Here is a 15,831-nt window from a genome sequence, read left to right as displayed (position 1 = left end):
AACAGGAAAGACAAAAGAGCAGCCTACACTCAATCTTTTCTTTTACTCTTGCGATCATTTCTAGGCAATTTCTTGCCCCTCTTACCATACTTGCTTCTGAGCTGTAACATGCATGGAGACAGAAGAGTCAACTTTTAAAAAAAAAAAAAGAAGCGATGGTTTTGAGACATTCAAGTATAACTCAATTACCAGTCGTTTTCCAGCACAACAAAACATCCCATGAATTGCAGAGAATACCACAGTATCTTCATGGTGAACCCATTTGAGGGCTTTGTAGTCAACGGTTCTACTTAAAAATCAAGCATCTTGATTACATTAAGTACTAGATGACACTGTACATGAGATCTGCTGAAACTAAGTGTGATTTGTTTTCATTCAGATAGCTTAAGCAAACTGAAATAGTCCAAATATTTTAGAAGTTACATTACCTGTCAAAGGAATGGAACTGTACATGATGCTCAGCACCTCCTTCACCAAGTACTCCAAGGAAGGCTGGTGGCAGAAGAGCAGGATCCACTGCAGTCCCATCAGCTGGTGTGCTTACCAAGCTTCTCAGGATGTCTTTTACATTAACATTTTTTGCAGCTGGCACAGAAGTTGCAGGCTTACTATCCTCAGTTTCTGTCTCATTTCTGCCCTCCTGAGACTTATTTACTTCTAATGAGAGAGTGCTAAGTACTTCACTGATAGCATCTGGACCTGCACTGACATTCAGAAGTCCTGCTTCAACACCACCACCTGAACTGTTTGTTTGCACTGAAGTTGGTTCCTCCCCAAGACCAGAGTCCCTTCTTCGTAAAGATGCTGTACTTTCTGAAACTTCAGTGGAGGCTGAAGTTGAAGCACTGAGAGCAGCAGATGGGTTTTCCACATCTGTTCACACCAAAGACAGAGAACAAATTTGAGAAGTGCATTATTAACACCACAATGTATTCACCACAATGCTCCTAAAAAAGTAACACTAATAGGTGACAAAGGAAATAACACAGCTATAACTATTTCCTCTTGCCTGCTTAGAGATTTAGTATTTAAGTATTTAGTATGAAACTTGGAACAGAAGAAAATCCTTCCAATTTCTAAGCATAAAAAGTCTCAACATCCAAACTTGAGACAAAAGAAACAGAAAATATTGACTCAGTCAAAGAATGAAAATGAATTGATTGCCCTAAAGAAGAGTAGCAGTAAATAAAATACAGTCTTACAGTGGAAACAAAAAATTGGCAGTCTATGCTTATGCATGCTTGACCTTAAGCAAGATAGCAATTTTTCTGCAACAAGCATTCATGAATACTTAGCTACTTCACTGAGATTAAACACCTCTATTTATTTATTAGGTTCTTCTCAGATGAGAAAGAGGGAAATGGGATACTTTCATGTTATTTATTTAAGTGGTTATAAAGCATATATTTCTGTACAATCTGAAGTGGCCTTCTACAGAAATTTAAGATGCATAAGCCACATTACTATATTTAGCCAAATAACAAACAGTTCACCTGTAGCAGGAGTTCCATTATTTTCATTCTCTGATTTCTTGAATGACTGGCTATGGTTTGGTGGTCTTCTTTCATTCTGGGGTTCCAGAATATCTCTGTATTTTGAAACCATGAGCACAGAAATGAAATATACAACAGCCAAAGCCAAGAACTGAGCCTGTTTACTATCCTCCTGTAGAAAAGGACACACACACAGATTTTCTATTACAATTTCAGCAGCATGCTTATTTTTCTGTAAAGTATGCCCAGCGCTACCATAAACAGACTGAAAGTAAGCTGATATGTCAACAACGGAAGAACAATATTCTCTAGTCACAATTTGCCTCACCCATAAAGCTGGAGAATACAGCAATTGTATTCAAGGGGCACTAATCCCTTCATTTTTCATATATGACAACGTTGACTAAGGTTATGTGCTTTGACTACATGCTTCCAGTTGGTGCAGGGACTAGGTCCCCTTTATTTACATGTGTTTCCTCTACTGCATGATTACTCATTTGCCAAGATATTAACATTTGCTGAAATAGTACCAGGCAAGTGTACTCAAGAAAACTGAAAAAGTATTTATAAATTATTACATATCAGTGAAGGAAGTGGAATAAATTCCAGAATACAAGTTATTTTATTTCATCCTCAGATTGTCAAGATGGATGTACTGTAATACATTAAATTTAAACAAACAAGGCATTAAACAAACAATGCATTGGCATTACTGGTATAATGTTTTCAAGATTTATTTTTTTTTTCATCTCTTCACAACATTTTAACATGAATTATGCCAAGTGCCTCTTCAGGGTACTCAGTCACTCCTAGTGAAAGACAGGAAAGGCCTACACGGACAGCTGTGAATAGACAAAGATTTAGTCTAAGACTATCCCCTTCACCCTTTGGTCAAAAAATAAAATCTACCAAAGGAAAAAACGTCTTTGTACACATTGGAATCACAGGAGAACTGAGTAATTTTGGTCATCACAGACCAATTGGCGGGGGGGGGATGGGGAGGGGGTCAGGTTTTCCTCTCATGTACTTAAGTACTCAGGAGGCATTCATTTTTTTCTTTTCTCTAACTTACTTTCTTGAACTTCTCAAACGGTAAAGCTCATTTTATCATGATCAGAGTGCAGCCCCCTAGATTGGTAAGAATTAAATAGAATTTTCTTCATAGTTAGTTTTTGTAGGACAGTTTTCAACTGTATTTAACAAAATTGTGGTCCAGTTAAGCAGCGCTACTTCTTATTTTTTTCTGCTATTTTTATAGAATTCCTTGAAATACAGTTCATATAGTTATACTACTGATGGTTAAGTGGAATCCACGTAGGTTCCTCCTATATGTGTTCAAATCATACCAATCACAATTCTGTGCACTGAATGCCATTTAAGAAACCGCACACAAATGAAACATAAAACATTTAGACATCAATATAAACAGCTCAGATAAAAGGTACTCCAGAAGAGATCTTTTATTGTCTACTTTTCCTCTACAGCTCAACACAGTCGCCAAAAAGCAGAGTTATTGTATTATTCTACATATACTCGTGAAACAGAAAATCCAGTGGCTTAGATATACCATAAAAAGCAAACTCCATATGCATATATTGTTTTTTAAAACTAAAAAGTGAGAATATAAAATGTGCTCGATTTTGAAAATCACATTGTTAGGATTATTTTAGTTGCCACCAGTACAGAAGATTAACTACCCATTGCTCTTTTGTACACTGATACTGGTAGGGGCTGAATGAAGCTTGTTTCAATCAGTAATTCCTGTAAATGTGAAAACCAATAGTTCTATCCAAACTATTCTGGATAGCACAAAAGCCATTGGGTCATTCATTATACTTGCTAAATACTCTAAATATTGTAAAGTAAGTTGTAGCATACCAGCTTGGGGCCGATGACTCAGAGCCATTGTAGCTACTGTATTTGCTTACAGAGGGATTTTTTTAAGCAATCAATCTCAATTTCCTCAATATCAGCTATAAAGTTGCTGACATACGGCAAAGTTATTTTTAGTCAATTCAAGCCGAAAAAGCATATGCATATATACAGCACATACACACAAATTGGTTCCTCTGAAGGGACATAAAGGAATTACATATGGCCTCTAAGTCATAACTAGCTAGAAAGATACTCGTCAAAAAGTATATGTAAACGTCTTCCTGACACATAGTATATATAAACAATTTGTCTATGTACAGCATGTGAAAGAATATATTTGTACTAGAAACAACATATTTAACATGCAAGAGTCTGGAAAGCTATAGGCAGAATTCCAGAGAGTCAGTTCAAGTTTAGACAACTGCGTTAACACAGCAAGCATATAGCAAATAGAAGTCTAGGTATAACATAATTTGTAACTCACTATATCTCTGAAAACTACTGCTCGAAGTCGATTAATATCCATGTCCTGCAGAAGTCTGTCATGGTCTCGTATTGGAGAAATTCCACCAGTCACAATGTCCACTGGACTCTATTCAAAAAAAAGCAATTTTTTCAAAATCTGTTTTTAAAAGCATTCTATGAATAATCAAGCATGTACAATTCCCCACTGTACATCATATTATCATAACTGGAAGCACAAAAATCACATATGTATTTTGTATTTTAAGGGAAAACAAAAATCTGAATTTCTTGTGACAAAATTATTTCACCATGCAAGTTTAAATATGTACATGTTAAATTTCTACCTTGGAAAAGTTAATTCAGGATTTCCAGTGTTTATGTTCTTCAGCTCTATTAAAGTATCAGTGGTACAGTTACAAATTTAAAAACCTATCCCTTTGCACACAGTAATGATTATTAACTTCTGTGTTCTGGAATGTGCTCTCATGCTTACCTTTGCTGTGGATTTTCCTGTTCCTATAAAGCCCTGCATTGTTTTTTGGTTCTTTGCAAGGTCTCCAATAGGCTTCATCCGTGCATGGTGTTGACACTCCAAGCAATTTCTTACTGCTACTGCACATACTTGAAGGGAAAAGAAATGTTAAGAATTACCCTGGGAAATAGTATTCTCTATATCCCTTACAGAGATGTATAATATGTCTGTTTATTACTTAAGCTATAAAGTTTAAGCACATCAGTAAAAATATTTTGCTTCCAGACGTTTTAAATAGTTGCAAAACAATGCTCAAAATACATTAATAATTAATACTTAACTATTACAACACATAAGTTATATGTAACGAATACTTCAAAGTTAGTAAGTTAGCATTATTGCATCCTTTTTTCATCACTCACTGAAATTTTACCATGCATTCAATCTCATGAGCTGGGTAAGGTGAAGAAGCTAAATTTCACAGACTAGCAAGGAAGAAAGAAGTGATACACTACTGAAACATGTCAATAGTTGCTTCACAATATTCTTGGACTAAACATTCTTATGTTACATGACTTTTTTTTTTTTAGTTTCAAATTGTACCTGTTTTGTCTTCTAATATTATTTTCAAAGGAAAAAAGAACTACCCCACCTCTATACCTGTTTGCATCCCATAAATCTTGTTCTACCTGCACAAAGTTTTAATTGCCTAGAAAGGGAGAGGAAGGCTAGTTACTGTTGTTGCTCTGAGCTGCTCTGGCACTCATGCAAATTAAACTTTTCATTGCAAAGAAATCTTACAGCATGCAACTGGCATGAATACTCTCCTCCTGTATTAACTAACTGGATGCAGATAATGATTTTATTACTATTATTATTTTACTTTTAAGTAATGATTACTTTCATTCAATCCAATTTGATACAAACATACTATAATTCTGGATACAGCTACTAATCAGTTTGAATCCTTTAGAAGTTTACATCTCTATTTTTCACTATTCCTTCACCTACTGAACACAAGATTTAAGCCTCTTCTCTAAGGTAAACCTGTGAATGTTCACGCTTTTATACATGGTACAAGATTTCTTTTTTTCTTAATGCTGCTGTATTATCAGTCTTGATTATTTAGGGAACTTTGGAAAAAAATATTTTCATGGGTAAAATGAAAACATACATCCACAACAGTCAGGCTACCAAACTTTAATCATTTGTTTTATTTAAACTTCTTAAAGAGGAAAAAAGCCATGCATATGCATTGTAGGGTAGAGTAATAGTAAAATAGCAAGAGATCCCAAGGCATCTTAGACTAAATTTAGTCTTGACTTAAAAAAAAATAATAAAAAAACAAGCTATCAGTAGCTAACTATTTCATAATAGCAAGCTCCTATGCTTATTAAGTGGCTTTATTTACTTACCTAGACGAAGACATTGTCGCAGAACTCCTCCAGATGACATATTTTTCTCAGATTCAATTTCAGTGAAACCAAGAGAGCTTGCAAAAATTAGCACATCCACAAGGTTGATTAATCTCTGGAGAAATGTTAAAGACGCTTCTACTGAAAGTCCTTGAGTCGGCTCAATATTCTCCAATTCATGCTACACAGAGGAAAAATTGCAAGCAATATTTACTTCTTTACAAAGATGATAATTCGTACGTATCAAATTAAGAAAAATGTATGTTGGAAGTCTGTTTTCAGTCAAATTCAAAAGTACTAATTCATCATATTCTAGAAACAATCACTAGCATTGAGATTTAATCTTATTCCAGACCACTGTAGGACAATGAAGCTAAGCGACTTCTTTTTATCTCGTCAGGCAACGAGGGCAGGCACCCAATTTATCTTAGAGAATGCGTGGAAATAGCAAAGGAAGGAAAGATGTTTGTGGAAACACCCCCTTCATATTCCTGTTTCCCAAAAGGACAGATATAGTAGTTAATATACTGCATAAAGAAAGGTGTATACCCACAAGAGAAAATTCAAAATAAAAATGAAATTTCTTACAGTAGCAGATGTAGCAGCAGACAGCAATGGCAATATACCACCACAAGCCATGATCATGTTGTCCATCACTTGAGAGATGAGGTGAATTGTGTTGTGTACAAATATGACATTGTCGCTGCTATTCACAAAGTCCATCACAGTTTTTGTAGAATGGCTGTCCAAAACAAAGAAGCAGGTTTCACAAGAATACTTGCAGAATACAGCTTTATTTGTGGTATTTTAGCATCTTTGTTTAATAAATAAATAAATAAAATAAAATAGCAATGGGGCAGCAAATATCACCAGAAGATTCAACGGATGTACCTTAATCTAAACCTATAAATACCTTTCCTTTCTGTTCTTAAACTTCTCCAGATTATAGCTTGCTAAAAACATCAAGATGCATGCTTAAATATTATTTGGATAAAGATGCATTATAGGCTGGTTCTATGATTATCTGCTATAGTGAAAGTCACTGTATCCGTCAATACAATAGCTTCCTGGAGGTACAAACTAGATTTTAACTTAAATCTTTGGAAAAAAGATTTATTATTAAATATTAATACAAAGAAATTAAAATCAACAAAACGCAAATAAATCCAGTGTAAAAAAGGAAACATTTTCAAAACAGAACCTAAACTAAAAATGTATTTAGTTATATCTGAGGACATCCTGAGCAGTTAATTTACTCACAACTTAAAAGTGACAGTCAAACAAAAATCCACCACAGTTTAAATTGTATTTCAATCACTTAAGAACTATTTATTCATTTCTACATTCATTTTCATTAGGTCAGTTCAGTTATACAGTTCAATTTAAATTTGACATTCAGTACTAAAAGCTGATAATAGACGTAATTTTATTTAGGTTAGTAAATCTTAGCTTAAAAATGCAGAATTATTACTGGTTTCAAAGTTTCCGTTTTTTACTAAAACTATCCTGATAATTACATTCCAGACCAATTACAAATTCATTTTTAAATACATATAACTAGAATACTTCTGTTCACAGAACCCTGATAAAGCAGCAACATGATCTGTGTAAATATGTAAGTAGTAAATAGTATTTGGGATAGGATTTTTTTAGTCCATACTTAGATATGTGTAAAAGATGATTCACATTGATCAGGAACATGAAAATCGTGGTCCAATTGAAATCATCAGGACTGCCATTGACTTAATTGTGGCTAGGAGTTCAGCCAAAATATAGGTTGACGGTCTGCACCAATACACATTTAGGTTTGTAGAGTCTTTAAACAAAATCTAAGAATATTTGGGTATAGGCCACAAAAGAAATAAGGTTATTGAATAATGAGTAAAATACCAGATGTACAGACTTCAAAGTCAAAGACTGACCCTGATGCAGTTTCAACGAAATCCCAGGTTAACTATTGTTGAAATGCCTGTCTAGATCATTCCATGGAAAGCACATAAATTTACCTTCTCCACATCTGTATATCTGTTTCAATGGAAAAGAGTAAGTCTGTGAGCAAGCGCTGATGCATCAGTGACCACTTAAACTCAGGAATGCGGAACACAGTTGACCTAGAGTCTCTTCTCTGTGTATCTGACGTAGCAGCTAGCTCTTGTCCTGAAGAATCTTGCTGTCTTGAGCTCTGAATACACAATTTGTAGACAAAAAAAATTCCCACACCCTGGTTATTGTCTTCTACGGCATACACGGAATGGCATTTCACAGACTTAAGAGTTTGGATGCTCCATGTTTAGACTTTGCACATAGTTACAAATAAAGTTAAAACTATTACACAAATACTAGTCTACAGCTGCACTACCACACCTATCAGTCTAGCCATACACAAGCAGCAACTCAACCTTACCACAGGGGGAGTATAGGTTGCTGTAGACAGTGCTTTTCCTCCTTTAAGGAAGAATGGTGCAGAATGAAGAGCATCCATTAGCAGGTATCTCTGCAGAAGGGAAGTACTCAGATACATGACCATTCAACCATGAAAAGCAGTGAAAGCCATGAAAACCACAGCAGTAGACAACAGAAGCCCAGGTTTAACTTGCACTTGCATGAAAACATAGGCTGACACGACAGAGTGATAACCACGTCCAATTTTAGTTTTAAAAATATGTATTTTGTGTGCCTGCAGAGAAGCCAGAGTAAAAAATATTTTCACAAGTTCCATCAGGATATCACAGAACGTTAGTGTTTTTTTTTCCGCACAAGTACTGTTTGCTTCTCAATAATTCTAACAGTTGTGCATATAAGTGATCAGACTGAAAAGAGGTAAAAAGAGATTGAGTAAAAAAGCAGAAAAAATCTAAATAAAATCGTGTCAGAATATATAAACGTTTCTATTCTTCAAACTTAAGAATGGAAGCAGTGACACAAATGAAGGATACAGCTAGCCAAATACTCAATCAACATCCATAAGTGGCTAGCCAAAGAATAGAAGTTCAGAAACTTCACAGCACACAAATTAGTAAGAATTACTGCTGTTTTAATCAAGGGTTGAAAGTGTTCTTTAGACAACCTCACAAAAAGTCCACCTCCTTTTATTTTTAAGCTAGGCATACAAAAGACAGGTAGAAGTTACCTCAGGTATGGACCTGGCGGGCAGAGGTGCTTCTAGACATGTGCTGGCTTTCAGTTCCAGTCTTTCTGTATCTGATGCAACACTAGAAACATCAAGCTTAGCAATTCTTTTTTCAGAAGCTCCAGCAGGCTCTGCTACATGTGCATTTGCATTTTCATCTGTTTTTTCACTAGAAACAGTCTTTTCTTCCAGTTTCTTTTTCCCTTCTGAATCCAGTTGAGTCGCTACTTCCTGAACTGCAGAATTTGCGGTTTCTGATAATGCCAGTTCTTGTTTTTTCCCATTCATGCCAACATTATCCTCAGATTTTAAAAGCACAGATTCAGATTGCTTCTCTATCACTTCTTCCTGCTTTGTCACTTGATTTTCAGTAGAGCTATGCTTTTTGTCTGTTTCTGCAAGTTCTTCTGAAGGTAAAGGCACAGTGCTTTCCTCTTTCAAATCAACGAAGTCATCCTCATCCTCCATCTCTACTGTTGATTCTTCCACTCCTTCTGGACTTGCAGGAGTTTCTCCTTCCAAAGTAGTTTCTATTACCAATGAAGCAGCTACTGTTTCTTCCATAAGCTCCTGAGGTTTGCTCAGAGAATCTTCAATTGCTTCAGCTAGTCCACTACTAATTTCTGAAACACTGGGGTTTATTGCTTCTGGCTCTGGAGAAAATTCTGAACTAGGCATTGCTTTTAAATCCTGTTTAGTCTCCCTGTCTTCCTCCTTCGTCTGTTCAGACACTGAATGTGTTTGCAGGTCACCATCAGACTCATTTTTTTCAGTAGTGGACTCCATATCATCCTGGAAGGAAGGAGCTGCAGCAGCAGCAGCTTCTTTTATCTCCAAACACTGTTGCTTTCTCGCAATTTCCACTCCTTTGCTAACTCCAGAAATTGTTCTTATTGGAGCAGAAGGACCTATTCCACTCTCTTCACCTCCTTTTTCTTGGTATTCCCTGTACATTTGAGAAAGACTCTCTTTGTGCATTTCAAATGTTACCTAAAAGAACAGAGTTGAAAGTACATTAAAAATTACATACCGATGACCATTTACTCTGAAAAACTCAAAATCATGGTTCAAATCATGGAGTTATACCACAAATTTATATTGGATGCTGTCCTCATGATAATGTTAAATACAAGGTTAAAAATAATTTTCGTATTGCATATATCACTTCAGTCAACAGCAAGTATTTCTTAAGGATATCTGATATTCTTGGCTTTAAAAAAAAAGTGGTACCTTAAGGAAAAAATCCTCGAATGAATCCAAGGACAGGAACTAAGATGTTTACTCAGTTTTAGAGACTATTTCTGGTAGAAGTTAAAACGTTTAAAGTTTAATATTTGTAATTAACACTCGTATTATTTCCTTTGATAATAACAGTCATCTGTAATTTGAATTATCCCTGCTACTTGCATTCATTTAATTGTACAGGATGCAAATAAAAATGCAACAATATGACATCCAGAGAATTACCAAATTTGAGTTAGCTGATAATCTCAACATTTTTTAAGATGGGATGCTTTGTAATAAGTAACAGGGGCACTTATCATGGCTGAACTTTCACATCATTGTAGTACCTTAACCATTCTCAACAATTGGCAAAGAAAAATAATCTTTTCTAAGGAGTTTACATTAAAAAAAAAAAAAATCTGACAATGTAGGAGCAGAAAGAATCATGTAACAAAGCCAAAATCCTGGGGACTGTTAAATGATACCTAAAATTCTGGAGAGGATTTTGCCTCAACAAGCTGCTATTCACTCTGTCTGATTAAAAAAAAAAAAAAAAGAATTACAAAGCCTGATTAAAGTGAGAGTGCCTATAAATGAGCTGATATTTTTATGTATAGAAAAAAAATCCAGGTAGAAAAACTCTCTGTATACATACTGACAAAAATCATTTGCCCAAACAAATAACTTGGTGCTGAAAAAAATTCTCACTGCTTAACTGAAGTTTTTATTATTCTGTCATAAAATTTAGTTTATCCATAGTTGTCTGTTTAGTATTTAGATTTTTCTCCTATATCAGAAATGCCTATTTATCCCCTCTATTCTGAGAGAGCTGAGAAACTATAACCTTAGATCTCAACATTTCCCCCCATATAAACTGCAGATGTATGTTGTTTTGTTTCTTTTAAACTGTTTTCTTCATCATAAACGTTTTCCTTAAACAACACAGAGTAGTACATTTTATTCAATATGAATACACATTTTCTTGTCTTACTTAAATTCTCAAATGCGTTAGTCAAAAGCTAAATACATAGGTTGAAAAGGTACTAGAGATTATAGTTAACTAATCAGAGAAGAGCAAAGAGAGAACAAAGGTAGAAAATATTTTTAGCAAGTTGTGCTGTCAATGTTAGTTCTTTAACGGACTATTTTCCAAACACGTGTTAATGTACTGTAGGAGTAGTATACTTTACTAACACATTATTTGAAGCATGTTATTTGTTCAAGCTGAACTAATTGAAACTAGACTCTCTAGCAACAGAACTAGGAAATCGTCCTTCTGTTTCAGAAAAAAAGTCTTTCCATACTAGTTTCATATCTGTTATATACAAAGAAAAAAGTGTGAATGATTACAAATAACTAAAGGTTCATCCACCTGCCACAATGATCTACAAAATATTTGACTACAGAGTATTGTTAACTAGATTTGGTTTGCTTGCTTGTTTTTAATTTCAAAAATACTTCTTTCCAAATCCCCTCTGAACTGCACCAAAGCCAGGATGTCAAAACCAACCCAAAGTAGATCTTAATAAGCAATGTTAGACATTTATGTTCAAAAACACAATTAGGCAAAGACGATACTTTTGGTGAAATACATTACTGAGTAGAAGAAAACTCGACAACTTGACCTCATCTACAGCCAGCTTTTGCTCTCCTCCCTCTCCCTGTTGATTCCTCTATTTCCACAATTACTAAAAAGCTTTATTGCAACAACTTCAAAAGGAGAGTCAACAAATGAAAATACTGTTGGCATACACTTTCAACTGATTAATCAAAATCATCCCATGCTACTCTCTCTCCGGAGAGTTTCCTGTTGCATGCTGTGTTTTTCCTAATAACCTACACGTGCTTGAAGTCAGAGTGGTACCATACGTGTTCATATTAATTTTGAATGTTAACATGTGAATCATAAGCAATAATCTAAGCAGTTTTGTTTTTCCAACGAAGTCTGTTGCAAGATATAAGTATGAATTGTAATGACTGTTTATGTTAGAGATGCAAACAACTTTGCAGCAGGTCTTCTTTGCCCATGTTAAGTCAATAGTTGAAAATACACCGTATGGTAGAGGGACGCAGTAAAATTTCACAGTCTCATCTGAAACAGGGAACAGACAATGGTTTGGAAGGCATTATAGAGCAACCTCCTGCAACACTCTGAAAACCAAACTGTGCTCTTCAAGATTGTTAATTGCTACTACCAAAAAGAATGTGGCAAGAAGGTCAATACAGACAACTGTTATCTTTACAGATGGGCAATGTAAACTTCTGGGCAAATAAATCCAAGCATAATCTGATGAGAATCTATATTGATTGAAGAACAAAGCAGGAAACCACAAGGAGAGTGACACTGAAAGACAATTAGAAAGCACAGAACTACAGGAGCTCATCACACACACACAAAAAAGCCACCTAAAAATGAAAGCAATTTCTACTTCCACCATAAACATCAGAAAGATTTATTTCGTGTCATTTAATAATTAATGGATTAAACAGTATGCTTGAAATAATGTTCAAATTAAAATAGCAATACACAAAATAAGGCAGACTACCTGTATGACAGGATTTTTCTAACTTGTGTGTCAAGTTTGGGTTTTTCTTTGTACAAAAAAAACAAATCTAGGAAACATTGCTTTGCAAAATCCAACTTTTCAACAAGCATGTCTAAACAGTTCTGCTTACTATATTAATTTGTAATTTGGCTTGACAAGAAACTAAGATACAGTGGTACTACAATGAAGACACTGAACAAAATTCCCCCACACTTTTGGTCTGTGTCATGGCATTTATGAAGTACACAAGTTTGTAGCCAAACAATACATCCCATAAGAAAATACTTAAGATTAACAAAAGCAGTATCATCAAGAATGTAAAATTAAATAGAAATTGAGATTATTAAATACAAGTACACAGAGATAATATATAAAAGTATTAAACATTAGGATCTGCAAACCTGCAACAACTGACAAGATAACTATCAGCTTGGAGAACCTTAAACGTACTTAAGTAAAGTCATTTTTTATTTTCCTTAAGGCCTTTGCAACTGTAAAGCTGGTAATACAAAATTAATTACTAGAAATTGTTCTAAATTAGTGAGCTAAAAGGCCAATCATTAATCTTCACCATCATTTGATGGGTAATCCATAGCTGTTTGCAATGCTTGGAATGCATGTCTACGTACTAGTAGCTAAAAACACTTGTGAGCTAATAACTGCAACATTTGCCTTTGCCATTAATTTTAACTTAATTTGACATCCAACATTTACTAATTGGCAAGGAGAAAAATTAGCATACAGCAAGGAAAAAGGTTAAGATGATTGACATTTGCATTAAAGAACGTACAGAAAATATTTTAACTACATGTTAAGATTTTGTCCTTTTTTCCATTATCAGGTGGGCAATTTTGTAGAGTAGAGGCAGGGAATGTCTGCCAGACAGGCCAGACAATTACACAGTACTGCTCTTTCCTTATAGTCTGCTCAGTGCAAACCAGTTCCTGCAACGCTGATACCATCAATAAACTCTTCATAACTCCAGAAGGAGTTACAACTTTCTACATCTCAACAAGGACTTTATTGACCTGTTTTTCCATTTCTCCGTTAGCAATGGTAACTGTTCAAAAGTGGATACTGATCCCCAAACAAAACCAGGTCTGTTTAGATTGGTGGCAGCAATATCTATAGATATCAAAACTAATTTTCAATTCAGTGAAGTGAAAGATATAAAGGTACAGTGTGCACCGTACACTGCCTTACAGTATATAACCTACTGAGCTGAGGAATCTCAGGGTTATTTCTGAACAATTATGGAAGACAGCTAAGAAAAGCAAATTCACATTTATTATGCAGGGCACCACATATAAGAAGTTTCCAGGAGTCATCCATGCTTCTTTCAAAAAGCATACACCAACATAAAAGTGAAAAATAAACTGGGTGAAAACTACTGCCCCAATACATTTTCATGTTCCTGTATTTTCATTTAAATAGCAATATTTTTTTACTTTTTTTTTTCTCTCCTCAGCTTGAGAAATAATATGCACGCAAATCATTTCTGGAATAAAAAAAAGCAAGTACCAGTCAACATAATTTGTAAAAGTCTTCGTTTATCTGAGAGAGAAATTTATATATTGGCTGTGTTTTATTTTCAAATCTAGTCGAGGTATACCTTACTATGCCTATAGTAGGTGGTGTAACATCACCTTACAATAATAAATGGAAGCAGCATACCAAACACATTTGCTCATTTTTGTTAATGCAATTATTACTTTCAGTTTGTTTAAAATGCAAGACATAAGCACATTATCTTCTCATGGTACTTACTTCATTTCTATTCCAATTTCGGCCAACATTACTATAGTTCAAGAGTGAAAGTCTGCATGGAATACTATTGCACCTTATGCACATTGGACATTTCATTATTAATAAAAAAATGTTGTAGCTAAATTCAGTGTTTACCACTGGGCATGTTTTAACACCCAGCTAGAGGTCTTGTGCAGCTCTCTTTCTGGCCATTGTTTTCCTACGTGTCCATATGCTGTTGGAAGCCCTGCAGCAGAGACCACAACTCATGACATAGAGGTGCTTTCTCCTTTGGTCCCCACAGCCGCAATGAACACAGGTAGCAGGAAGTACAGAGGTTTGTCTCAAATGCTGCAGCAACACCAAAGGAGGCCACTAACAATTTTCAGGGCTGCAGACGCAGTTCCCATCTTCCAATGTTTTTCTTCCTAGTTATCCATTTTCTTCCTAGTTATACAGATGAGAACACATTTTCTCTTCACGTCCTCTTCAGAAGACTCTCATACCTGTCTTTCTTTTTTTTTTTTTTTTCTCACCAGAGTTTCTTCCCCTGCATGTGTGTTCCCCCATTTCTTCTTTTTGAGACCTTTGGCATTTCTCAACAAAAAGTAGGTATCTTTTACACTTTCTTCTTTTAGGGCTTCAGTGTAGCTCCATCTACTCACCTGATCCTGTTCTTTCCTCCTCCTAAGTTCTCAGTCTACTTTGCTCACTCTACTCCTATCTCCCATTTCAGTCTTCTCTTTCAGTTCAATTTAATCAAATTTTAACATCCTGCCTTTAGCCATGACGTTCCATTCACCCAAACTGAGTGAACAATGAGATGGAAGAGCTCCCCATTAACCATACGTGCTGCATTCGTAAGAGCCCATCAGTGGTTTATATCCCTCCTTCCAACTATTCTGCCTGCTGAATAATGAAATCTCTTCCTTCTCAGGGCATTGATCAGGAAAAGCCTTTCCATATGCCACCTACAAAAGAAGCTCTAACAAGGGAACACCTAGAAAAGGAGGACTTCATCAGAATCACAGTTTGAAGGGAGGATGCACATTCTACTCGTGAAGTTTTTTCTGCTCACCAGAAATCAGGTGGTTCCCCCGAGATTCATTTATATTTAGAAAAAGCAATATTTTTATGAATAGCTATTTACACCATAAGAATGAACCCCATATTTAAGTATTTCAATCGTGCTACTAAAAGTAATTTGCACCTCCCCTAGCTTTGCTTCCAAAAACCTACAGTAATACAATAACCCTCTTGGCTAGCTACCTCTGCTTCTCCCTCAGGGCAATGCAGACACACTTTTCAGATGAAGAACATCTGAAGCCTTCAAAATGCCTTACAGCTAAACATTCCTGCCCACACCACTGTAGTAGACCCTCTCCTAACCAGGGGAAAACCATTCTCAACAGCTCAGGAATGCCAATGGGATTTGAACTCAAGAGATGCTGATAGACTGTTACTT

The 15,831-nt window shown here is 35.4% G+C and overlaps 1 protein-coding gene across 1 annotated transcript in view; it reads right to left on the bottom strand.

Annotated features, from left to right (window-relative positions):
- The window catches only part of LRBA (LPS responsive beige-like anchor protein), a 395,790-nt gene that overhangs the window by 311,688 nt on the left and 68,271 nt on the right, over nt 1-15,831 (bottom strand). The window contains exons 23-30 of the mRNA XM_050710360.1: nt 8,851-9,840; nt 7,727-7,902; nt 6,309-6,462; nt 5,721-5,901; nt 4,327-4,454; nt 3,853-3,960; nt 1,494-1,665; nt 429-873 (exon numbers count right to left, since the gene is read on the bottom strand). Coding sequence (XP_050566317.1) covers nt 429-873; nt 1,494-1,665; nt 3,853-3,960; nt 4,327-4,454; nt 5,721-5,901; nt 6,309-6,462; nt 7,727-7,902; nt 8,851-9,840 — 2,354 coding nt within the window. The remainder of the gene's footprint in view (nt 1-428; nt 874-1,493; nt 1,666-3,852; nt 3,961-4,326; nt 4,455-5,720; nt 5,902-6,308; nt 6,463-7,726; nt 7,903-8,850; nt 9,841-15,831) is intronic.

This window comes from Cygnus atratus, chromosome 4, assembly GCF_013377495.2.
Source record: "Cygnus atratus isolate AKBS03 ecotype Queensland, Australia chromosome 4, CAtr_DNAZoo_HiC_assembly, whole genome shotgun sequence".
Taxonomy (NCBI): Eukaryota; Metazoa; Chordata; class Aves; order Anseriformes; family Anatidae; genus Cygnus; species Cygnus atratus.
This window is presented reverse-complemented; position numbering and strand designations above follow the sequence as displayed.